This window comes from Monodelphis domestica, chromosome 5 (genome assembly GCF_027887165.1).
Source record: "Monodelphis domestica isolate mMonDom1 chromosome 5, mMonDom1.pri, whole genome shotgun sequence".
Classification (NCBI taxonomy): Eukaryota; Metazoa; Chordata; class Mammalia; order Didelphimorphia; family Didelphidae; genus Monodelphis; species Monodelphis domestica.
Genome location: NC_077231.1, coordinates 108,478,812 through 108,505,575, shown reverse-complemented (window position 1 = coordinate 108,505,575; position 26,764 = coordinate 108,478,812). Strand labels below are relative to the sequence as shown.

General features: G+C 41.0%; 1 protein-coding gene across 1 annotated transcript; it reads left to right on the top strand.

The window, feature by feature from the left end:
- Window positions 1–26,550, top strand: LOC100022210 (tubulin alpha-8 chain). Its single transcript, XM_007503858.3, has 5 exons — window positions 1–332; window positions 15,011–15,233; window positions 19,664–19,812; window positions 21,494–22,174; window positions 25,800–26,550. Exons 1-5 carry the CDS (start codon window positions 330–332, stop codon window positions 26,091–26,093), a joined length of 1,350 nt encoding a protein of 449 aa, XP_007503920.1. The 5' UTR covers window positions 1–329; the 3' UTR covers window positions 26,094–26,550.
- The last annotated feature ends 214 nt before the right edge of the window (window positions 26,551–26,764 follow it).

Genomic DNA, 26,764 nt, shown 5'->3' with positions numbered 1-26,764 from the left:
AGCTCTGCCACCATAATGTGCCTGTAAGTAGAACCTGGGAGGAGTAGCAGCCGCAGCAGAAAATTGCCCAAGTGTCTTTTTGCCTTCCTTAGTTCGGAAGGCTGGAGCACGGAGGCAATGGGGGAAGAAGTCCCTTGGAGTTACTCCTCCCACTCCCTTATCCCCAGGGGACTGTGAAGCTGGAGGGCAGCCACACAGTTTGCGAGTCTGTCCCTGGCTCCCTCTAGCCTCAGTGTGTCACACAGCAGTGGAGAGGGTACACACAAGCTGAGGGGTGGAGAGGCTGAATCTGCGAAGAGGAGACAAGCGCTGCAGCTGCTGCCGTCAGGATGGTGAGAGACCCCAGACCTGGGGTCCCTGAGAAGGCGGGAGGGGGGAAGGGGAAGGGGGAGGGGTTAAAGAGAGAGAACTGGCGCTGCCAGAAATGAAGGGAAAGTGGCTTCTTTGGAGGGCTAAAGGTAGGGGACAGGTGAGAGGAACACGTCCTGGACCCCGAGGGTTCAGAGGAAATTTCAGCACCAGCAACTGTAGAGCGGGGCATCCGGGGACCCAGGGGCAACTTACCTGAAGGGAAAGTGCAGAAAGCAGAAGAGGGTCGACCCGGAGTTGGAGAATTAGGGAGATCAGGAGCCTCCGAGTGGGGTTAGTGACAAAAGACCGAAGGGAATTGTCCTGAGAATCAGGGAAACTTCCATTTAACTGATGTGGGAAGATCCAAACTGGGTCGGGGTGTTTGCCATGGGTAGTGTGGTAGGAGGAGTAATGCTGGGGAAACATTTCTCCTGCTGGCTAGCAGAAATGGCTTGGAATGTACAGGTTCGAAGGATTTAGAGCTGGAAAGGACCTTAGAGTCAGACCCCGAGAGGTCAAATAACTTTCTGAGGTCACACTGGCTAAGTACTAGAGCTGAGGCTCAAACCCAGTTATTCTGCCTCCAGATCTGTTGCTCCTTTAACATTACATCTTCACAGGTGTTGGAAGGAAAAGGTGGCCTCAGCTGATACCTTTGGATGGCCTCAGAATTTGAGTGGGAAGGGAGGCATGTAGAGTTCCTTCAGTTCTGTGACCTGGCCCTTCCCTCTGAGTGTGGGGTTGGGGTGGACAGAAGGCTAGCAAGTAGGCTAGCAACTTTCAGTCTCAGGCTGAGTCAAGAAGGATCACAGTGACCCAAGGAGGCTATTACTCTTCAGTATCCCAACATCGTTCTCCACTTCCTACCATTTTTTCCACCTCTCTCCCCCCCAGAAGATAAAAGTAGCAACTTGGTCCCTTTCTCCTCTTCCTAAGCTACAATTCAGGGACTACTCGAATCTTCAATTAGATATCTAATTTTCTGGGGATCCCTCAGAGATCTCCTCTTGGGTCACATTCTAGAATCCCTAGGCCTTCAAGTTAAAACACTTCCCCCATCCCAGATCCCTGAAATAGGTAGCAAAGCAAACCCCATAAAGACTCCTCAAATTTCAGTCCCTGTACAAGATGGTAATTATAGTACTTCTGGCCCAACTACCACAGGGGAAGGGCAGAGAAAGATGATGGGGGTGGGGAATGGAAGGTAGAAGAACACATGCCCTGCTTAGAGCTGTACTAATTGTCAGCTCCTGCTTTCCTGTCTACCTTTGTATGACCTTCTTCTTTCTCCTTCCCCATGTAGTTTTTTCCTAAACCTCTTTCCCCCACCCTCCGCACCATCTACTCTCTTTGGCATTCTGGTCCAAGGGGCAAATGTCTGAAAAAGAACAGTAAGCAAAATTATAATGATAAATCTCATAGGGGAGAAGGGGTCTTGTCCTAAAAATGACCAGTTAGGCTCCTCTCTTGCAGTCCAGAGGATGTGGTAATGAAATAGGACAGGACTCTGACTCAGGGTACTTCTGGCTCTGTGTAAGTTTAGCAGGGGACTTCATTGGTCTGGGTTTCCTCTACTGCAAAAAGAAAGCAAGTGATCTGAAGTTTTGCCATTGAGCATCTCCTATTAAGATGGCCCTTTATAAAATGTTCAAAGTACTTTCTTGTGTGCTCCCTCATTTGCTTCTGGATTACATAGTAGGGCTTCCACATGGCAATCACTCCAAGCCTACCCTGTGTAGGGCAGAGTTCACTGGGTAAAGCACTATATAATATTAAACCTACTGTCATTCTTCATGCATCTTTCTTCACACAGTAGGTATGTTCATGAGTGTTGTGAGGCTTAAACAAGAGAAAGTATTCAAAGTACTTTGCAAATCTTAAAGCATTCTATAAATGCTTTCCCTTATTACTATTAGTTTAATATTTATACTATTATTATTATTATAGGTAGTAGTAGTCCTCCATTACCAGGTTTCTAGTTTGATGAGAACTTTATTTCTTCTGCTTTTAGGGCTCTCTTGCTTCCAAACTTTATAGAGAGAGCAATACAGAGGTGTTCTGATAAATGTTTAACAAACAGGCTGGGGTGGAGTGGTAGGAGTTAGCTTACACACTTTTAAATTTAATCTGCATTGTTAACACCATCTTAAATTCGAATAATAAATTAAACCCTGATTTTTAAGTAATTGACAATTTTTTGGGTGAATGCTAATAGTAAAAATTTAACAACTGGCTAACAATTTAACAGTGTTAATGATTTAACAATTGGTCCAAGCTAGTAAGAGCTGGCTCTAGCACAGTCCTGGATGTATTCCTAGTAAGTTCTATGCAAATCAAAGTTTCTAAGTAGCCTATTTTAAGTTCTTCTAGGGAGCTGGCTACTTCAGAGAAACCTGTGGCTGACTTTTTAATGGAGTAAATGAGGGAATTTTTTATCAAATAAATAATCAGTCTCTAATGTAGGTGGTTTCAATTTTTTTTATATAATGAATTTCTTAAAGTAAGGCATATCTTGGACACCTACTGAGTAGACTGATATGCAGTTATTATTGTTAGTATTTGTGTTATTATTATTTTTCACTGATAATCCTTTCCCTTGACCTATACACAGTGAGTTGCTGGTGCAAGATCCAAGATTTGGGGATGTATCTATTGTTGAAGATAGGTTCCACCAAGATTTAGAGTTTTTAAGCAATCTTCCACCATAGTAGGAGTTGTGGTTATTAGGTTTAGCTTGTTCTAGGTTCAAAGTTTGCTAGAAACAAGCAATCCCTTCTGTTACTTTTCAGGCAGACTGCATTTAACCTTCCTGAGAGCTGAGTGACATATTATGGGTTTAAGGTCAGAGGTTCTGGCATTCACAATAGTATCCTTCCAAAAATATCCTCACAGTCTTCAACAAACCCACATGTAACATCATTTACCCTCTTTCTTATAGTTATGGGGTTGCCGGCTCAATGGATCAGACACGTGTTTGGAGAGGAACTCCTCAGTGACAATCTGTTTAGGTTGGAGAGCTGTGGCTATGGGATGCTGAGTGCCCTTATTAAAGTGTCCTGTTCCCTTAATAATAATTATCAGAAATCCTAACCCATCATCAATGGGAGGAGGAGGCGATGGCAGAGTAAAGGAAAGCTACCCAGGGTAATGTTCCTGGTGGTTTAATTAGGAAAGAACCCTATAATGGCGTACAATTGGGCTTTGGGTTAGTATCACAGCTAGTGTGATGAAGCTGTGTCTATAAATCTAAGAAACAGATGGGTGTTGTGTGTGCTGAACCCTCCTCAGGCTGGTCCCTTAATGGTGATGGACAATAAGATGATTTAACAGTCAACAAAAGAAGATGTACATAGCCATAACAGGGGAAGGATATTCCACAAGAATATGCAATGAGGACATTGCAAATTAATTCACTTGAGCTATGCTCTTCACTGCCCACTGTGGTTCTCCAACCAACCATTAGAGAAGGGCTGAAGCTCCCCAGGGCTGTCTGTACTCAGGCGACCAGGAAGTGCTGTCAACAGTCTAGAACTTTAGTTCCATGAGACAATGAAGTCTTGAGAATGGTTTAAATACCTTTTAGGGAAAAACCTAAACAACTTGCATGGGGACAAGGGAGATTAAAATATTGTTCTCCCATTGAAAGACTTACATGAATTGATGAAAATGAAATAAGCAGAACCAGGAAAACAATACACACAATGAATACAACAATGTAAATGAAAGAACAACCAATGCAAAACAGTCAAAAGGAAATGTTGCAAAATGATAAAGAACAAATTTGGTGCTAAAGTAGTATGGGAAAATGATGTATATGTGTGTAGGGGAAGGTCAGGATCCTACTAATGTCAACATTGTGTACATCAGGTTTTCCCCCCTCCTTCTATATTGATGTAAGTTTGCTGGATTTTTCTCTTTTTCTTTTTTTTTCTTCAGCAATTCCTTTCAAAGGAATGATTATTTTATTATTATTTTCTACTGATAATCTGCTAATAATAAATAAAATCCTTTCAAAGGGATATGGGAGAAATTTTGTGATGTAAAAAATTAAAAGAGATCAATAAAAATTGGTTTAAAATGATGTTGTTCCCACCCTACTGGGGACATAAGGCTGTAGACTCGCCCTGCTTGGGACCATTCTGATGATCACCTTGACATGGAAGATGGTGAATCAACTGGTGCCAGGTGTTCTGGTGTCACAAGAAGGCAAAATTTAACCAAGCAACTCAGAAATAATAATACTGCAAAAATTGAAAATGCTTCAGTGCATTTTGCACTCTCCACTAAAGCAGGCAAACCAGGAGTACATATATATCCAATGTAGTGAAGTTAGGAAGGCATTAAGTATTTGCCACCATTACAGATCAAAACAGGAAACAGATTTTTAACGGACTCAGGCAAGGACTTAATATGACTTTTTCTCAAAGAGATTCTTAGCTCCAAATTATATAATATCAATGTAGGAGGGCAACTGTAAGGACAAAACTTCATTGCTAAGCTCAAATTAGGTGAAATAAGAGTGAAAAACTGAGAAATTGCTTAAATTTAAAGAAGGAAGAGTTGAAGACTGAAGGCACTGAAAACCGCATTTATCTCAAACACCAGAAGTGCCACCAATGAATAAAATTGATGACAAAAAATGAGAGTGGCTTGAATGATTCTGAAAAGATGTACATACTTGGAGTTTCAAAAAGTCTTTTCAAATTGAATCCATCAAATAGATAAACTATACCAAAAGAGCAATTTTTAAAAGCTGGTATCTGTTAAAACTATCATTTCCCACATTATTTGGCAATATTTACAAGCATTGTACCATAGTACTTGACAATGAATAAGAAACAAAGCCAAGACCCCCACACGGAGTATATATTATGGCTATTGCTATGGTAAGTGCAATAGGAGTGGAGTTATCCAGGAAAACTATTAAGGACAAGAATCAAATGCCACCATGACAGAAATGCCTTGAGAAAACAATTAAGGACTTGCTAAAAGACATTAGGAGAGTTTATCGGTATCTAGCAGATGAACAGAAATTAGTATCTAGCAGATACTAATAAATCAGTATCTATCAGAAATAGAAATAGAAAACTTGAACTCCATGTCACCTAGTTAAAAGCTACCAAAAATGGAATGGAGGGGGGACAGCTGGGTAGCTCAGTGGATTGGGAGCCAGGCCTAGAGACAAGAGGTCCTGGGTTCAAGTGTGACATCAGACACTTCTTAAACGTGTGACCTTAAGCAAGTCACTTATTCCTCATTGCCTAGCCCTCACCACTCTTCTGCCTTGGAACCAATACACAGTACTGATTCCAAGATGGAAGGTAAGGGTTTAAAAAAAATGGAATGGAACCTGGAAAACAGAAGTATATTAGAAATTCTGAATTTCCTTATTCAACAACTGAAAATGAAAAACCAAGAGATTAAAATGGTAGGAGTCAAAATATTGCAAAGAACCACATAAATAATGAAAGTTAATTAAAAATTATACTGCAGAAAATTGAGAATTCCTGACAGTATCCCTCCAAGTATGGGCTAAATAGCCTTGAACAAACCTGCGTAGAAATTAGAGGAGGAGGTGCAGCTAGGTGGCTCATGGGATCAAGAGCCAGGCAGTCCTGGGTTAAAATTTGACCTCAAACACTCACTAGCTGTGTGACCCTGGGCAAGTCACTTAATCTCCATTGCTTAGACCTTATTGCTCTTCTGCCTTGGAACCAATACACAGCATTGATTCTAAGATGGAAAGTAAGGGTTTGAAAAAAAAGAAAAGAAAAGAAATTAGAGGAGGAAGAGAACCTTTAAAGATGAAGGATAGGAAAATGTTCTGGTCCTCTATAGGATCAAAATCATTCTAACAATGACACTGTAAGTTGAATAAAATGCAAAATTGGAAATTTTTATTTAATTCATTAATTTAGAATATTTTTCAATGGTTACATGATTCATGTTCTTTCCCTCCCCTCCTCCCACCCCTCCCATAGCCAAAGCGCAGTAAAATGCAAAATTGAAAGCTTGTATGCCATTTATATAATGAATGTTAAGAATAATAACTTCAAGGGAAGTGACCAAAAGTCTAGCTTCTCTACAAAATAGGTCAGGATAAGATCCATAATTATTGCCTCTCAACCTCATTTCCCCTCAACTGGTACCCAGGTCAGCAGATTGGAGTTTCCTAAGAAAAAATGGCTGCTATCTTTTCAGGATTTCAGGGCTAATCTTTGTCAATAGCTATTGCTACTATGCTGTATTTTCTGAACCCCAAATAATCCCATGAATGAACCAACTAATTTGCTCAATGAACTTTTAATCAAAAGTATTTCCAAAAAAGGCAATACAAGAACGATAATTACATAACATTCCATGCATAAACATGGGGTGCACTCTCCCACCAATGCACACAGTGTGTCCATGGAGGAAAGTGGGCACAAAAGAAGTGGCTATGGTAGTGAGGCTCCATGTATACATAGCACATGTGGGCCAGGGAAACATGACTGGAATTTTGGATCCAACATCCTTTTTCTTGGGACCTGTCTTTCCAAAGGTCACTTCAATTGATTTGTGTTGGATGAGTGATTCTGTTGCTTAGCAAAGCTGGGCTGCTTCAGTGCTGTGGTGGACTACCTCCTAACCAAGCATAGAAAGGTCAAGCCACTGGACAGTTAGACTGGGCTGTTCCTCTGCTCCGCTGGTCTGGCTCCTTGCTGAAATCTGTAGTCTCTGGCACATCAAGCTTCAGACTTAGATGATGTCCTTGCCTGAGATATTATATTCTTTTAGAAAGCTTAGCCCAGGAGGGGTAGAATCTTCCCTAGTTCTGCTGGGTTTCAAGGTTCTTCTCCACTTCCAAGATGGCAGCCAGAGAGAAACAGACTCACACAGCTCTGAGATCTTTTTCTTTTTTTTTGGACCAATTTTTCATGATTCAGAAATGGCTCCTCATTCATGATCAATAACCAAATGCTCATCTCTCTTTGCTAAGTCATAACAAGGCAATGCATTTTGCTTGCTAATCACAAAACAATTATGGGAGCATGAGCTCCTATTTATGGTTTCCAAAGTTCTCAGCTGTAACACAGAATAATGTAGTAAATTTTGCCCTTTCTCTTTTAGGAGAAAGAGAGGAAAGAGAAAGAAAGAAAGAAAGAAAGAAAGAAAGAAAGAAAGAAAGAAAGAAAGAAAGAAAGAAAGAAAGAAAGAAAGAAAGAAAGAAAGAAAGAAAGAAAGAAAGAAAGAAAGAAAGAAAGAAAGAAAGAAAGAAAGAAAGAAAGAAAGAAAGAAAGAAAGAAAGAAAGAGAGAGAGAGAGAGAGAGAGAGAGAGAGAGAGAGAGAGAGAGAGAGAGAGAGAGAGAGAGGGAGGGAGGGAGGGAGGGAGGGAGGGAGGGAGGGAGGGAGGGAGGGAGGGAGGGAGGGAAGGAAGGAAGGAAGGAAGGAAGGAAGGAAGGAAGGAAGGAAGGAAGGAAGGAAGGAAGGAAGGAAGGAAGGAAGGAAGGAAGGAAGGAAGGAAGGAAGGAAGGAAGGAAGGAAGGAAGGAGAGAGAGAAAGAAAGTAAGAAAGAAATAGTCCTTTCTTAGTATTTTTTATGTATACATTTCTTAGGGTGGTTTTGTCTTTGCCTCTTTCAAACATCAAAATTGAAAAAGTCTGAAAGGGGCAGATAGTTATGTTTGCTTGATTTCTGAAGGGAAGGAAAAGTTGGAAAATGGAGGTGAATTTTGAAAAAGCAAAAGGCCTGGACCATAGCAGGTTCTCAATCAATATTTGTTGAGTAGAATTGACATGAATGGGAAAGAAGAATAGATAGCATTTTACCTGAGACTGAAAAACTCCAATGATCTGTCACTAACTATGTGACCTTATTTTGAATCACATAACCTCTCTGAGCCTCAGATTCCTTATCTGTAAAATGGAGTTGGATTTGACAACTTCTAGGATCCCTTTTAGGTACAAATTTATGGCCCTATGATTTCCTGTAACTCCACAAAACTAAAAAAAACTTTTAGATCACATATCTTTAAAAAAAAAAAACTCTTAATTTCTAACTTAGTAACAACTGTAAGACAGAAGGACAGGGGCTAGGCAAATGAGGTTAAGTGACTTGCCCAAGGTCACCCAGATAGCAGTGTCTGGTCAGATTTGAACCCAGGTGTTCTGGATTCCAGGCCTAGAGCTCTATGCACCATGCTACCTAGTTGTTCTATTCATTTATCTTCTTATAACCCATTGTTCTGATACCACTTAATAAGAAGCACCCAATTTCCAATTTCTTTTCATCATAATGAATATTCTAGGCTTTATTCTAGCCCTTAATTTAGTATCTTAATCTTTTTGTGCCACATTTACTCGTTGACATGAATCTAGGCCTATTTGTTCACCCTTATCCTTCGATCTGAGTGAGTCTCCAATTAAAATATGTCCTAATTAGAATTAATAGGGCAGGAGTCCAAACAATCTCTTTTGAAGTTCATTAGCTTTTAATTTTTCCTCTGTATTATAAATAAATGTCTCATTTACACTAGCTACCCCGACCAACAGCATATATTCCTTACAATCCTAGCCTGACTACTAGCAATATAATTTTTTTCTAACCCAACAAAAGCTTGTGCCATGTGAGATTGCAAGATTTGTTCAACCAACATTAATCTAACAAACCTTTACTAAATGCTTCCTGGATAAGACATGACCCTTGTCTTCATTGAGCATATAAGCTAACAAGGTGAGAAGGTATGTATAAATGCAGATAAGCATAATGACGATATTCCATGATAAGTGAGTCATCAGAGTTGCAAATATAATTTTAAAATTAATTTCAAGATTTAAACTAGGATTTGCTCCAGGGCAGTTTAAAGTACTTTCCTAAGATGAATATTCAACATTTGTTTACAAAGTAACCAAATACTTTTCAAGCCTTTTAGGAGAGAGAGAGAGAGAGAGAGAGAGAGAGAGAGAGAGAGAGAGAGAGAGAGACAGAGACAGAGACAGAGACAGAGAGAGACAGAGAGAGAGAGAGAGACAGAGACAGAGAGAGAGAGAGAGACAGAGAGAGAGAGAGAGACAGAGAGAGAGAGAGAGACAGAGAGAGAGAGAGACAGAGAGAGGAGAGAAAGAAAGAAAGAAAGAAAGAAAGAAAGAAAGAAAGAAAGAAAGAAAGAAAGAAAGAAAGAAAGAAAGAGAGAGAGAGAGAGAGAGAGAAAGAGAGAAAGGAAGAAAGAAAGAAAGAAAGAAAAAAGAGAGAAAGAAAGAAAGAGAGAGAGAAAGGAAGAAAGAAAAAAGAAAGAAAGAAAAAAGAAAAGAAGGAAGGAAAGAAGGAAGAGGAAAGATGAAGAAATCTTTTATAAAAGATGTGACCATTTATTCTTCATCTAGAGAGCAATATATTACAATAGAACCCTGGGTGATAGAAGTCAAAACATTTGAAAGGATTTCTTGATGGGGAGGTTAGAACAGGAGCTTTTAAAAGTATAGTATAATATTTTCTTTGCTGTTATTTCCAATTATCTATCAAGGACAGCTTAGGTGACCTGAAGACTATGTTCAATTGTTTTTCAGTTGTGTCCAACTCTTCGCAATCCCATTTGGGATTTCCTCAGCAAAGGTACCAGAGTGGTTTGTCATTTACTTCTCTAGCTCATTTGACAGATGAGGAAACTGAGGCAAACAAAGTTAAATAATTTGTCTAGGACCACACAGCTAGTAAGTGTATGAGATTTGAACTCCAGAAAATGAGTCTTCATGATTCCAAGCCCTGTACCCTACCCACTGGACCACCTCACTGCCCCTGAAACTGACATGAAGGCTAGAAGTAGACTAAGTGACTTCTGGAGAGTCTAGAGCTGTATGATTTTAAGCCTCACACACATACTTCTCAGGGAAATGGACCCCCCAAAATAACTTGCCTCCAGTTGGCTAAATAAACTAACTTCATAAAAACAGACAGAGATTAGACAAAAAACAACCCCTTAAGCCAGAGAGCCCTGAGGTTTAAAATAGAGGCACGCAGATATAGTTAGAAAGAATAAGTGTGCATCCTGGATGGCCAGAAAGGGTATTTGAAATATGAGTTTGGAGCAGTCCTAGGACTTAAATTTCCTCTGTAGGATCAGCTTACCCCAACTAGGGCTGAGGCATATCAGACCCTGGCTCTGTTAGGGAGGGATGACCTATTTTCAAAGAAGCTGCTTTTATGAGCCAACCTTTAGTTTTCTTTGCTTCTGATCTGAAATTTTAGAATCTGAAATTAGGGGCACGAAGGCCCCGGTGCCTTGACATGGCTTGACTATTGCCTTAGGTTACCATCGACTGAGGGGGTCTTCTGTGTGGAGTCTGGCCAGAAGCTAGCCAATCTTGCTAGCTTCTCCCTTGTTGGTGGGCAGCAGGACAGGCTTTCCCAGGCTCCGTGTCTGTGTTGTATTTTTTCATATGGGAGAATTTCATTTGACGATTTCAGGGCTCTGGAGAAGCTTATTAGGATGATGCTAGAGAAGGCTTTTTCAATCTCATAAGCTAGAGGATTTGGGCAGGAGAGCCTGCCAGCCTTTTCCCCCTCTTTCCACCCAAAATATCCTTTAGAGGGGAAAAAGGACTCCACCTTACATTGCAAGGTCTGGGAGGATTTTATGTAGACTCAAAACAGGAAGACGATGAGAAGAATGTAATCATGTAGGGATCCTCTGTTCCCTGTGCTGCCATTTTAACTCCTTTCTTTCCTCTGGTGACTTTCCATTACCCTGGATTGAAGATAGTTTCTGGGCATGTTGGGGCCACCTAGACATTCCTGGTCTCTGGTAACCCATAACCTTAATGGACGAGATTGGCAGTGAAAACAGCCTGCTTTGAATTCTACAGGTAGAGACTGTGAAAGAAGATGGGCATATTGATTAATAGTATGGGGGCACAAGATAATTAAGAGGAAACTGAGGAGGCAGCCCCAGTGGCTCACTGAAGGCAGAGCCAGGTCTAGAGATGGGAAGTCCTGGCTTCAAATCTAGCCTCAGAACCTTCCTAGCTGTGTGGCCCTGATGAAATCACTTAATCATCCATTGCCTAGTCCTTGTCACTCTTCTGTTTTTGAACCAATACAGAATACTGATTCTAAGACAAAAGAAAAGCATTTTTATTTGGGGGGAAAAAAAAGAAGAGGCAACTGAACATATGGAAGTCACTAAGCTGGTGGTTTATAGTTAACCCTTCCTTGAATAATTTTGTAACTCCTTAGCTCATCCTATTACTTCTCTCAGCAGGGAATCAGATTTAGAGCTAGAGGAGATTTGGGAGATTATCTTTATGATCCCTTCATTTTACAAATTAGGAAACTAAGGCTTAAGAGGTAAAGTGATTTGCCCAGTGACACAGGGGGCAGAACTGATCCAAGTCTTTAGGCTTCAAATCCATGTTTTTTTTAAAGTATTTTTAAAATTATTTATTAATTAATGTATTTATTAAATTATTATTTAATAAAATTATCACTTATTTTAATATTCTTCTTTCCTTTTTCTTTGTTTTTTTTAAGAATTTCATTCTTTTTAATTTAGAACTCAACAAACATCAACTTAAATGAACATTTCTGTTCCCATAGTAGAACAGAAAGAGAATGGTAAAGAATGGAGAATTCTTTCTTATGTTCAACTTTTCCTTTTAAATATATAATGCATTTAGGGATGGCTAGGTGACTCAGTAGAAAGAGACCAGGTCTAGAGACAGGAGGTCTTAGTGTGGTGCATCCTTCGTCCTCTATTCTCTAGAATCACTGTCCTTTCAAAGCTGTTTTTTCTTTTGTTATTGTACAAAATTGTGGTATTTATGTAAATGTTGTTACTGTATAATTTTTCCCCTGGTTCTGCTCACTTTATTTTATAATGGTTTATATAATTCTTCCTAGATTTTTCTTTGTCTCTATCTCTCTTTCTCTGTCTGTCTTTAAACCCATACCTCCATCTTAGAATCAATATTATTATTATTATTTGGTTCTAAGGCAGAAGAATGGTAAGGGCTAGGCCATGGGGAGTTAAGTGACTTGTCCAGGTACATGCAGCTAGGATATGTCTGAGGCCAAATTTGAATCCAGGACGTCCCACCTCTAGGCTTGGCTCTCAATCCACTGAGTCACCCAGCTGCCCACCTACGTTTCTCTGAAGCCATCCCTTTCATGATTTCTTATGGCACAGTATTATTTCATTGCATTTATATGCCATAATTTGCTCAGCCACTCTCCAAATGATGGGCACCCCTTTAGTTTCCAGGTCTTTGCTACAACAAAAAAAGCTATTATAAATATTTTGCCCATATGGTTCCTTTCCCTCTTTCTTTAATTTCTTTGGAGACTAAAAGTGGTTTTACTGGATCACAAAATATGCATAGCTTAGGGACTTTTTGCTCTACCCTCTTCTTCCCTGCCTCCCCTAAGTCCCAGGGAAGTAAGTTATCCTGGCTGTTATTCTGGAAGGAAAGGAAGAAGAGAAACAAGCTACAGGCAGAGTTGTCCCTTGGATAAGGACCCTCTAGAGGTACGAAAGGAGGAGATACAGAATTAGATAAAGCCCTGCCTTTCCAGTGTTTATAGAGCAAAGGAATGTGTGGAGGCCAGCCTTTCAGATGTTCTGATGCTTCAGAGTGATGATGCCACCTTTAAGAAGCTAGAAAGCTGCAGCTAACTGCAGGGTGCACAGATGTAAACCGGTAAGGTAGTGAGCTAGGGATTTTGAAATAGAGAATCCTAATGCCATCCAGGGTCCAGACCATAAAAAAGCCTCTGAAGTATAAACCTCCTCCTCTTGTGCCCAAGGGTAGTTCTAAGGTGAAGGTGGAATTGAGGAAACTGTAGGATGGAGCAGAGTCTTTGAGAGAGGGCCCAGGAGATGCTAAAGGAGACCTCCAGGTCCAGAGTTGGGGCCACTGATTTATCGAGCTTATCTGTTCTTCTCTTTATAGTCACTTAATAAATGATAGTTGCCTGATTGATTGATTTTGGGCCAGGAAGAATGGGTCAGAAAATTTCCCATGGAAGATTAAAAATTAATATACAATAATTCCAAGTATTATATTTTATAAGATTTATTCACAATAACTTGTAGCAGAGGAAAGTGATAGCTTAGTAAAGAAGAGTTTCCCACCCGAACACACTAGAGGAAAAGAGAGAAAGGGAGAGACAGACAGAGAGACAGAGAGAGGGAGAGAGACAGAGAGAGGGAGAGAGAGACAGAGAGAGGGAGAGAGAGACAGAAAGAGAGGGAAAGAGAGAGAGAGGGAGAGACAGAGAGACAGAAACAGAGGGACAGAGAGAGGGAGAGACTGAGACAGAGAGAGGGAGAGAGAAAGAGACAGACAGAGAGAGGGGAGAGAGAGAGACAGAGAGAAAAAGACAGAGAGAGGGAGGGACAGGGAGAGGGAGAGAGGGAAAGGGAGAGACAGATACAGACACAGAGACAGAGAAAGAGAAAAGGAGGGGAAGAGAAGAGTTACACAAACTTTATCTTGCAAACAGAAGAACATAATGTGGGGACAAAAGGAAAGGGATTCTGGGAAACATAGGTCAAGGGTACAAAATTCTATTTACATACCCAATGGTCCAGAGCACTTATATGTATTTTGTTGCTTAACTATTTTAAACTGTAGTATAAAAGAAAAAGACTGAGCCTAAATTCTAGCCCTGATTTTGCCACCGATTAGCATGCTTTTGAAAAAGTCTATTTGCTTCTGTGGACCTCAGTTTCCCCATATGTAAAATGAAGGCATTGGATAGGATGAGCTATCTCTAAGCACCTTTCTAGCTTTAAACTGTTAGTCTATGAATTTACTACTTTATTAAATAGTGTCTAGTATTGATTCCTAATTGTTTCATATTTGTATGCTAACTTGTATGTTCTTTGGTGGTATGGAGCACACATTATACTTGTCCTGTATCTCTCAGGGTAGAGCATAGATGTAGGCTTGTAGCAGGTTTTCCTTAACCACTTGTGGAATTAGCGAATTAGGAAGCACTTGGTCCTGGCATTCTTTGGGGGGAAAGATATCGGGATGTTGCCTTGCTGTCCATGTGTTAGTTCTGCCCCTGGAGAATTAGAAAATTTACAGGAGCCACGGGGAGCCCATTCAGCACAGTCCTTGCTTCCGGACTGAATGCAATGGGCAGGGAGCTCCTCCAGTTCCATTCTGGATAACTCAGAGTTCCTAAATGCCATCCCAGTCTGCGTCAAACCATGGATAAGAATAGAAATGAATAGATGAGTCACCTGCTTTCTCTGATGGAATCTGTTTTGCAAGCCTTGTGGCTCTGGGCTGGCTGCTACTTTGGTAGAAGTAGAGGAGGGAAGAGAGAGAAGGGAAATATGGAATTTGCTCTTTTGAGCAAAAGTCCAGACCTTCAAACTAGACCTTTAAGCTCCTGCTTTTATACCCCAAACCATACTGTGCCCTCATGGGAGGCAAAGGGAAGAGGGTATAATCTCGGGTCACATTCCAGGGGATCAATCATTATCCCAGACCTAGATGTGTTCAGGTGGAGGGTTGCAGGTGAATAGCGACAGGTACAGATTGAGTTTCTGCTTAGGGACATTTCAGAGATGAACAAACTCCCAGAAATGGGGGCAGGGGTGGGAAGGGGACTAGCAGGTGAAGGAATCATTTGCACTCTATATTCTCTCTCTTCTTCCCTCCCCTCTCACAGCGTGAGTGTATATCAGTCCATGTGGGTCAAGCAGGAGTCCAGATTGGCAATGCTTGTTGGGAGCTCTTCTGCTTAGAGCACGGCATCCAAGCTGATGGTACTTTTGGCACCCAGGCCAGCAAGATCAACAATGATGATTCCTTCACCACCTTTTTCAGTGAGACTGGCACGGGGAAGCATGTGCCCCGGGCAGTAATGGTTGACCTGGAACCCTCTGTCGTAGGTAAGTACCTACTCATCAGGACTGGCCCAACTTGGACACTGACAAATGCTGGGAAATCCAGATTTTGCATGGAGGTGGTGCTTGTGTTCTTACGTTTTGTTCCCCTTCTTGGATCTGACTTTTGGGGGTAGTCTACAGCACAACCACATCCAGAAGTTTCTAGTAAGAGGATCATAGAAGCAAGAGCTTTAGATTTGAAAGGAACCTCAAAAAACCACCAAGTCCAGCCTCCTTATTTCGCAGAGGAGGAAATTGATGCTGAGAGAAGTTGAAAGGGACTTGCCCAAAGTCATACAACTTATTGGTTGGAGCATGAAAATCCAACCCCTAGTCCAAGTACACTGACCCAGGATTTCACAGAAGCTCAGTTGGAATGGGCTTCAAAGACCATCTATCCAACCTTTGCTTGAATGAGAGTTCCCTCCAATTTCTTTGTTCTTTGCTTTAAAAAATGTTTTTGATGCTCTTTAAAAAACAACAGAACATGATTCTTGTAACCAAGGAATAATGTTCTAAATTGACTAAATAAAAATTTCCAAAAAAAGTAACATATGAGCACACGGTTAAGTAAAACTAACCAATCGATTGGCTGTGTCTGAACAGAGGCTTTTCATTCTATACCCCCTTGTTGAGAAGTGGGAAGCGTGCTTCATGCTTGGCAGTCCTGAAAAGGCATGATCGGTTGATCCTCTTGGGCTTAATACCCTATCAATCTGCCTCTTGACTCACCCGGCATTTGAAGTAAGGGTTAGAGCAATTTATAAAAGCTATTTGGCAAAATCCTATTCTGTGATTAAATAGAACTTCCAGGCACCTCCTTGTGAATGTGGCTTAAAAAAACAAACAAACAAACTCAAACTGAAGGTTGTCCTTATGGGTAACTGGAAAAATACTTGATAGTCTTTTTGAAAGTAGAGTGACTATGTCAGAAGACAGTTGTCAAATACTGTTTGGGGGGAGGCAGCTAGATGGCTAGTGGATAGATAATCAGGCCTAGAGGGGGAGGTCCCAAGTTCAAATCTAACACTTCCTAGTTATGTGATCCTGGGCAAGTCACTTAACCTCCACTGCCAACCCTTTTCACTCTTCTGCCTTGGAACAGATACTTAGTGTTGACTCTAAGACCTTTTTTTTTTAACCCTTACCTTCTGTATTGGAATCAGTACTGTGTATTGGCTCCAAGGCAGAAGAGTGACAAAGGTTGGCAGTGGGGGTTAAGTGACTTGCCCAGGATCACACAGCTGGGAAGTGTCTGAGGCCAGATTTGAACCCAGGATGTCCCGTTTCTAGGCCTGGCTCTCAATCCACTGAGCTACCCAGCTGCCCCCGATTCTAAGACCTTTTAAGGAAGGTAAGGGTTAAAAAATTTGTTTTTATGTGTCATTGAAAAAATATAATAAACATTTAAAAAAGGAAGTAGTATGACTGATAGAAAGATGTAGTTGGAATAGGGACCAGAATGATTTACCTTTGTGGATATTTATAGGTGAAGAGGGAGAATGTGATGTGGAAAAAAGCAAGGAACTCAGAGTCAGAAGAGCTGGGTTCATGTCTTACTTTGTCTCTTACTTCTTATGGAAGGTCTTCCCCCTTGTTGGATCCAAATTTCCTCATAATTTAAAATCAGGGGTTTGGTGGTGGTGGCTGGGTAGCTCAGTAGATAGCCAGACCTAGAGACAGAAGGTCCAGGGTTCAAATCTGGCCTCAGACATTTCCCAGCTGTGTAACCCTGGGCAAGTCACTTAACCCCCATTGCCTAGTCCTTACCACTCTTTTGCCTTGGAACCTATACATAGAATTGATTGTAAAATGGAAAGTAAGGATTATTTTTTAAATGAAGGAGTTGGATTTCTAAGCTCCCTTCTAATTCTTTAAAATTATTTGAGAAATCTTTTGTTAACTTTAACTTTTATTAACTTGTTAAATCTTTTAGTTCCTCCCAATCCAGCTAGGTTACACATGTAGATCTTTCCCTTTATGGATTGTATCCTCATGCCACTGATGCCTGCCTCTTTAGAGTTCTTCCACCACCAGCTGCTCATCCTTCTGAGTTTGGAATGGTAAAGAGGAGAATAGGGAAGGAAGTCTCCTCTCCTCAAAGCCAGACTAGCTGATCTGTACAGAGTTATGACAGAATTCTAGCACCTGGGACAAATTCAGTTGAGTTGAGGGGAGTGAGAGGCCCCAAATCATTCTTGTTGGCCTTTGAAGTAGACTGGCAAGGAAGGTCATGGGAACTGAGGAGACAGAAGAACTTGGCAATCAGGATATTCAAGAGAGTAAGGGGTGCAGGGTTGAGAATTGAACTTTGAGATATGTTGAACTTATTAGGGAGGAAGAAAAGTAGCATACATGTCCACCGAGGACAGCAATAAAGATGTGGACAGGAGATGAACTTCAAAGGAGAAATGGCTGCTGGGGGGAGGTAGCAGAGGGCAGGTATAAAAATGGCAGCAAGGATCAAGAAAATGTCAAATCTTCCCTCTTGTCCTGTATGTTACCAACAATCTCAGTTGCCAGATCCAATGACTTTTTCTCATTCCTCAACCTTTTTGACTTCTCTGCAGTCTTGGACAGTTTATCACTCTTTTTCATTGATACTATCTTCTCTAGGTTTTCAGGACACCACTCTCTCTGGTCCTCTTCCTACCTGACTGCTTCTTCTTTGTCTCCTTGGCTAGAATTTCATTCAGATTCTGTCTACTAATTAATTGTCCATGTCCCATAGAACTCTGTCTTTTTCTCTTCTCCCTCTAGATTACTTCTCTTGGTAAGCTTATCAGCTCCCATGGATTCAATTATCATCTCTATGCTGATGACTCTCAAATCTACTTATCCAGCCCTAACCTCTTTGCTGAGCTCCAGTCTTGAATCTCCAGTAGTCTATTTCATATCTTGAACTGGATGTCCTGTAGATATCTACAAGACAACTCAGCACTATTGCTATTGAAGGCAACACCATCCTCTGTTTACTAGACTTGGAACATGGGTGTCTTTGTCATCTCCTCACTACCTCTTCATGCCCCATCCCCATACAATCTGTTGTCCTTGCCTGTTGATTTCACCTTTGCAGCATCTCTCTAATATTCCCTTCTTCTCTCTTCTGATACTGCCTTCACCCTGGTGCAGGTCTTTGTCTTCTTGTGCTTGGACTATTGCAATACCTTGCTTTTTGGTCTACTTGCCACAAGTCTCTCCCTACATCAGCTCATTCTCCATTCAGCTACTTAAGTGAAAACTTTCTAAGGCTCAAAGCAGACCACATCACTTCCCCCTAACCTCTGCAATAAATTCCAGTGGTTTCCTATCACCTCCAGGATTAAATATAAAATTCTCTGGTGTTCAAAGTCCTTTATAATCTAGTGCCATCCCCACGTTTCTAATCCTTTTGCCCCCTACTCTTCAGTCCAGGGACACTGACCTCCTTGCTGCTCTTCAAATAAGACACTCTTATCTCTCTGCTCCTGGAATTTTTACTGGCATGCCTGGAATGCTCTCCCTCCTCATCTTCACAGCCTGACTTTAAGTCCCGGTTAAAATCTTACCTTCTCTACGAAATCATTACCAGTCTAACTCTTTGACCTTAAACGAAGAACTTAGTCTCTTTGAAACTGAGTTTCCATATCTATTAAAAAAAAAAGATGCTGAACTAGATAGTCCTTCCTTGAGGGACCAGTGATCATCTTTCCCTTCTAGTTCAGGAACTACAGTTTAGTGCTTTCCCTCTATGGAGTGATTATTTCCTGTTTATCCTAGATATAGTTTATACACAATTGTTCACATGTTGTCTCCCCCATTAGCATTTGAGCTCCTTGAAGGCAAGGATTGTCTTTTGCATTTCTTTATATGCCCAACACTTAGCATAGTGTGACTGACTGCTTAACTGTATGTAAAAGAGTGTAAGAGAAGGAGTCATCTGTCTTAGAGCATGAAAAGATGTTGGCATCATTAGTAGAAAACTAGGTTTCAGTAAGTACCAGAAGATCAGAGGAATGGAGAGGGAGAGATAAAGTGCTATGGGGATGAAAGAAAAAAAAAGAGTTCCAAAGACATAGTAGAAAGGGAACACAGAGGAAGATAGGGATTGGGGAAGATGAAGTCTGAATTAACTATGGGCTCTTATCATCTGTCTTAGAATTGATATTGATTATTGGTTCCAAGGTAGTAGAATAGTAAGGGCTAGATATCTGGGGTTAAGTGATGTGCCCAGGGTCACATAGCTAGGACATACTTGAGGTCAGATTTGAACCCAAGTACTTCTCTCATCTTCAGGTCTGGCTCTCTATCCACTGACACCTGGTCACCCTTGACATTGATGCTTTTCCTCATTCTCCACTGATTCCAGGTGTCCAGGGCAGGAACAGTGTTAGTTCTGGTTTTGGTTTTGATAATGGCATAAAAAAATACTTATGATCTTTTTCTCTTTGCAGATGAGGTTCGGGCTGGTACCTATCGACAGCTCTTCCATCCAGAGCAGCTGATTACTGGAAAGGAAGATGCTGCCAACAACTATGCCCGTGGCCACTATACCATTGGCAAGGAGAGCATTGACCTGGTATTGGACCGAATCAGGAAACTGGTACGTGTGTGGAAAGGTTAAGGGTAGGGAATGATGAAGATGGCCAGAAAACTGTTTTCTCTCTGAGCTGGTAAGGGAAACAAATGTCCATCGATGCCAAGCCATTGGACATAGCTTCAAAGGATAAAACTGTGGAGAAATGGTGACATCCATAGGTTTGCACTGAATATGGGCTCTAAGATAAGCATAATCACTGGCCCTTCTTGGAAGACCATCTAGTTCAACCTCTTTTTATAGATATGGAAACAGTTTCAGAGAGATTATGTTCCTCATTTAAGGTCACACAGTTAGATAACAGAAGATCTGGAACTGAAATTCAGGTCTCATGACAATACTGTGTGAGTCCAAAGCTCTTTAGAATTTATCTGTTATCAGACTTTGTGTATTCATGACTACAACCTAAATATATAATTAGGTTGCAACTAGAAACCAGGGACCTTAGCTTTTTTTTTTTTTCTGCTTGAAAACTTCTCCATTGGGGCAGCTAGGTGACTCAGATAGAGACCAAAGCCTAGAGACAGGAGATCTTGGGTTCAAATTTGACCTCAGCGACATCCTAGATGTGTGACCCTGGGCAAGCCACTTAACCTCAATTGCCTAGCCTTTATTTCTCTTCTGCTTCGGAACCGATACTTAGTGTTGATTCCAAGCCAGAAGGTAAGGGTTTTAAAAAAAAAAGAAAAGAAAAGAAATCTCTAGCATTATCTGGGGAAGAGGCCATCAGGCCCACTGTGTCCAAGTTGAGAAGAGAGACTAGGAACAGGTATATGCTGAGTTCAGACCTTTTCATCTTCCCCATCCTATTGTTAAAGCTCATTTTTCTAGGTAGTATATAAATCATCACCTTAGTACACATAGATAATAGAGCAGACAGGCACACTTCAAGACAAGCATCACCACTGGTCCTTAGGCTATGAGGTTAATTTTTGGTGAATTATCCCTAGGGATAAGATAGGGATCACAAGAAGGTCTGAATTCAGCAAATAGGTAATTTTAAGGATTTTAATAAACTGAAAAATAATGAAATGAGAAGAACCAGGAGTAATTTATACAATAGCAACAACACTATAAAAAGAAACAACTTTGAAAGCTGTAAGAACCATGATCAATCTTACAATGACAATGTGTGATTCTAGAAAACTGATGAGGAATAATGAGAGAGAGAGAGAGAGAGAGAGAGAGAGAGAGAGAGAGAGAGAGAGAGAGAGAGAGAGAGAGAAGCAGGAGAGAGTAGTACCATGAAAACCAAGAGAAAGTATCCAGAAGGAAACTGTCCATCATCATGACAAAGCAGGACAGTAGACAGAGTGCCAGGCCTGGAGATGAGAGGTCCTGGGTTCAAATTTGATCTCAGACACATTCTAGCTATGTGACTATGGTCAAGTCACTGAATCCCTGTTGCCTAGCCCTTCCCACTTTTATGTCTTAGAATTGATACTACCAGAAGGTGAGGGCTGCTTCTTCTTTAAGGTTGAATGTGATGTTTCTGCTGATCTTTTTTTTTTTTTTTTTGGCCAATATGAGACTCAGTTAAGTGGCACACAGTCTGATTTGCCTTGTCCTATCTATTCTGGCCTTGGATCAAAGGGACATTGGTAATCAGACCATTTGCCCACTCCCAGCCCTTTCTCCCAAACTCTTTCATCTCCATGGTTCCTTTTGGTGTCTCTTTGTCTCTTAGACAGACTCCTGTTCAGGCCTTCAGGGCTTCCTCATCTTCCATAGTTTTGGTGGGGGCACTGGCTCTGGCTTCACCTCTCTGCTGATGGAACGCCTTTCCCTCGATTATGGCAAGAAATCCAAGCTGGAGTTTGCCATCTATCCGGCCCCCCAGGTCTCCACTGCAGTGGTTGAACCTTATAACTCCATCTTGACCACTCATACCACCCTGGAACACTCTGACTGTGCTTTCATGGTAGACAATGAGGCCATCTATGACATCTGCCGTCGAAACCTGGATATCGAGCGTCCAACTTACACGAACCTCAATCGCCTCATTAGCCAGATTGTTTCCTCCATCACCGCTTCTCTCCGCTTTGATGGAGCCCTTAATGTGGACCTCACTGAGTTCCAGACCAATTTGGTGCCTTATCCTCGTATTCACTTCCCCTTGGTCACCTATGCACCCATCATTTCCTCTGAGAAAGCCTATCATGAGCAGCTTTCAGTAGCTGAGATCACCAGCTCCTGCTTTGAGCCCAATAGCCAGATGGTAAAATGTGACCCAAGGCACGGCAAGTACATGGCCTGCTGTATGCTCTACCGAGGGGATGTTGTCCCCAAGGATGTGAATGTTGCCATTGCTGCTATCAAGACCAAGAGGACCATCCAATTTGTGGACTGGTGCCCCACAGGTTTCAAGGTAAGCACACTGCTTGAGAGAAAGAGAGCAAAGAAAACAGAGCGAAGGCAAGCTTTCATCTGGAGGTTCCTGAACCTTGGAGACATAGAGATTTATTATGAAATGTTGATTCCTTCCAAATTTAGTTAGATTATTATGCTACTCCAGTGTCATCTGGTTTAGTAATTTTGGGAAATGTTGGTTTGATTCTGGTTTTAACTGATTCACTAGATAAACACATCCACATATTCATATGACCTAGTTAAGTTCACAAATCAGATTTAAGAAATTTTAGATTTAATTTCATGTTCAGCAACTTAGGAAATAAGGATTCATATTGGATTTACTAGATGCCAGGCACTGTGCTAAGTGTTTTACAAACTTATTTAATCTTCACAACAACTTTATGAGGTAGGTGCTGTTAATTAATTTGCAATTTTTAAAAATAATTTACAGTTTAGGAAATTGAGGCAAACAGAGGTGAATTGACTTGCCCAGGGTCACAAAGTTAGGAAGTGTCTGAGGCTGGATTTGACCGTAGACCCAAGTCTCTATCCACTGTCCCACCTAGTTGTCCCTGACAACTTGTAACCCTTGTAACCCAGAGCCATTAATTCTGGTTCAGGGATAACAATTCAATTTGAGTCCCTAATAGTCCTAAAACTTAGCGACTATATACATTTTCTTCTTTATAATATAATGATTCTTTTCTCATTTTTATATTTTAATCAAGCAAATAATCAAGCTGTAAGAAAACATAACTCTGTTTAACATGAGAATTTGCATCCCTCACCTAGTTATTTTAAAACTTATTTTTAAATTCCACTTATAAAGAAGCTTGTGTTTGATAGGTTCATTTGGTATTAGAGTAAATGCATCCCATTATTTTCATATATTTGGGGAAATAAATAACATAATTAAAGGAAATAATTTAAAATGAAATCATCTCCTTCTGCTACCACAAGACTGGCATTTTCCTCTTGCCAAAGCTAGGGAAGACGGGTAGACCAAATAGAGACATAGGTGAATCATTCTTATTTTAGGAAATGCCAGATCTCAGAGGGCAAAAGACATGGCATGAGATTCTATGAAAGGTCCCTGAATGTTGGCAGTCATGAATTCTGATATTATTTCCATGTAGGTCTAATTGGTGATGAATGGAAATTGACTCTGGGCAAGTGACTGAATCATTCTGCCCAGCATGCAGGATGTGTTCCCATGGGCTGAGTGACTCTCATAATGATAGGTTTTTTCTAGGTATCATCATCATCACCATGAAATGGAAAGATTGCTGACTCAAGTCAGAAAACATAGTTTCAGATTCCACATGTGCCACATATTATCAGTGCAACCACATTCACGTCACTTAATAGCTCTAGACCTCAGTTTCCTCATTTGTAAAACTAGAGGTTGGATCTTGGGCTCCTTTCCAGTTCCAAATGTATTGATCCTAAACATTTACTGAATCCCTACTATAGACAGCAACATGGTCAGAAGAAGAGATGAGTATAGAATACGTTTGAGCACAGAGATTCTGACTTTTGGAAATCGCTACCAGCTTCGATTTTGGCTAGAATCTGGAATACATTAAAAATTCAATAAGACTAGAGAGGATGGAGGCAGATTATGGAAGGGCTTTCCAGTCTAGAGTAAGGACTTTGTATTTTATCCCAGAGGCAAATGGAAACCACTAGAGATTTTTGAGTGGGAGAATAACATGGTCAAATTGTTCCTTGGAGAAATGTTGGCAATCATAGAAAGCATAGGTTGGAGAGGATACATAATGTAAGCAGATGAATCATTTAAGAAGCTTCTGTAATGGTCTAGAGAGGTGTTGAGAAAGAGAGGAGAGGAGGGTTTAGGAGCTAGCCTTAGGGAATATTTGTGTGTAGTGGTAATGGATTCTCCAGTTTCTAGCAAAGGAGACCAAGAAGGAACAAAAAGGAGGAATACCAGCAGGGAGCAGTGAAGCAGTGAAGGGTGAAGAGATTCTACAGAAGGTAGAGAGATCAGCAGTGTCACAAGTTTCAGAGAAGTCAAGTAGGATAAGAATGTGTAAGAGACCATCAGATTTAGCTGGTAAGAAATAGCTGGGAACCTTGTAGAGTCCAGATTTGTTTGAGTGGTGGGACTGAAAGCCAAATTAGATGAAGTTGAGAAATAAATAGGAGGTGAAATGTAGAATTTTTTTCTAGTGCCCCATCCAGAGCTTTTCAAAGAAAATTGTGATTTGGTAACCTCAGACCGGAAGTCCAAGTTTTTTTCTAGTTTCTTGGGGATCTCCTAAGCCTAAGGTTGAGGGAGGAGATTTTGGGGAAACACTTGCTAGGATCATTGCCCCATTTTCAGCCTGGACTGGTATTTCCAGAGGCCATATTGCCCATTTGCTGTCACTTGATCAGTTAGCAAGTCAGGTATGGCTGGTTTTTCTTAGACAAGTTTCATTCAATTCATTCAGTTGTGCCTCTCTCAGGACACATGGGCACCAGCTAAATAATGCCCTGTTGATCTAAGAATTGTGAATGGGTCCTAATCCTTGAAAGATCATCTTCCCTACATTTTTTGGTTATATTTTAAAAAGGAAGTAGGATGTTCAGCTGGCAAGAAACCAACTTTTTACAAAATTTCCAATCTATAAAGTAACTTACTTGTGATCTTGTCTCATTTAGGGACAAATGTACTAGGCAGCCCATGTATCTGCCTACACATTAACACCTACCCTGTGTGCTACTCATGTTTACCAACTCATATGTGTCCATTAATCCTTTCTGTCCATAATTGATTTTCATTCATTCAACAAATATTTACTTAGTGTCCATTATTTGGAAGGCACTGTATTAGCAATGGTGGGAAATATAAAGAAAAAGAAAAAGGAGGAGAATCAATTTATGGGAGAAAAGCATTCCACTAAGGGATAGGCAACAATGTCTGTTGTTGGCCTTTCTTCTCAGCATTCCCGAGCTATGGTTCCTCTCTAGAGCCTTTCTTTCTCCAGTTCTTGGAATCTTACAATTTTCCATGTATCTTAACTAGCACTCTGCTCCTTCCTTATCCCTCAACTCCCCCTTTCTATTCCTTTCCCCTCATACTGAGGACCCCAAACTCTTCTTCCTATTCTTCTTTTACATATACTTATCCGTGTGGGTTTTAAAAATGTTGTGGGGGGGGGGTGGAGAGGGGGAACTGTATCCCCCAGCATGCCCCGGGGTCCCTTCCCCTTACTTCTTGGCAAGGGATTGGTCTTGAATGGACCAATCCTGTGCTAGGGAGAGACCACACCCCCTACTTCCAGGCACAGGATTGGTCTATGAGTGGACCAATCCCATGCCAGGGAGAGACCACACCCCCTACTTCCAGGCACAGGATTGGTCTATATAAGGACCTTTGAATCTGATTAGATTCGGGGTGGGGGGATATAGTCAGTTTTAGGCTGGTGGAACTCTGGTTTTTCTTTGAATAAAGTTTTTGTGAGATAAGAGATAAGAGTTTTCTTTTCAGCATTACACCCACTCACTTCCAACTTCTCAACCCTCTCTTGGTTTATCATTATCACCAAAGTCTTTGGAATTTGGTATATTCCCAACATGCCCACCCACTTGTTTGAGAATCAGCTCTAATATTTTTTTCCCATCTTTTTGTACCTTAGGTGGGCATCAACTATCAGCCCCCAACAGTAGTACCAGGAGGAGATCTGGCCAAAGTTCACCGGGCTGTCTGCATGCTGAGCAACACCACTGCCATTGCTGAGGCTTGGGCCCGACTGGATCATAAGTTTGACTTGATGTATGCTAAGCGGGCCTTTGTGCACTGGTATGTTGGGGAGGGCATGGAAGAAGGAGAATTTTCAGAGGCCAGAGAGGACCTCGCTGCTCTGGAGAAAGACTATGAAGAAGTGGGAACTGACTCATTTGAAGATGAAAATGAAGGGGATGAGTTTTAATTGTATATATTCCCTTTACTTCTTGTCTCTGTCTCCTCATTTGCATGGCCTCTGCTCAATAAAATCTGACTTCCCAAAGAAGATAGGCCTGGATCACTGGAATGCTTACCTGGAAATAACCCTGATAAGTTAGGCAGTTGCTAATAGACTCAAGAATGGAGAATAAGTCATTTTTCAGCTAGTCAACCTTGTCCTCTTACACGACAATCGGATCTGGGTATGCTGTTCCAAAAACATGTGGCCTGGGTTCACTGCTCCAATTAAGTCCAAGGTACCTCTGGGGCAGGGTCCAACCTACAGTTTTATTTTATAGTTCAAGTTTGTATCAACAGCTCAGGGCAGCAGAACCGAATTATGTGTTTATTTATTTGTTTGTTTTTGTTTAAGAAGGCCTGCAGATGGGGATGGAGAAGAGGTTATAAGTTCTTGTCATTCAATAAATAGAATTTAAAAAGCACCTGAGTCTTCCCAAATTTTTGGGAAATGAGGAAGCATCCAAAGGATCTGGGTTCTTGATTTTTCTACCTACTTTCTATATAACCCTGAGTGAGTCATTAAATTTTTCATGTTCTCAAGGTCTTCCTCTGGGAAATGAATATGTTGGGCTTGATTTCCTTTCAGCTCCAACTGGATCCCTTTATTTTTCCTAATCAGTCACCCTTTCTTGGACA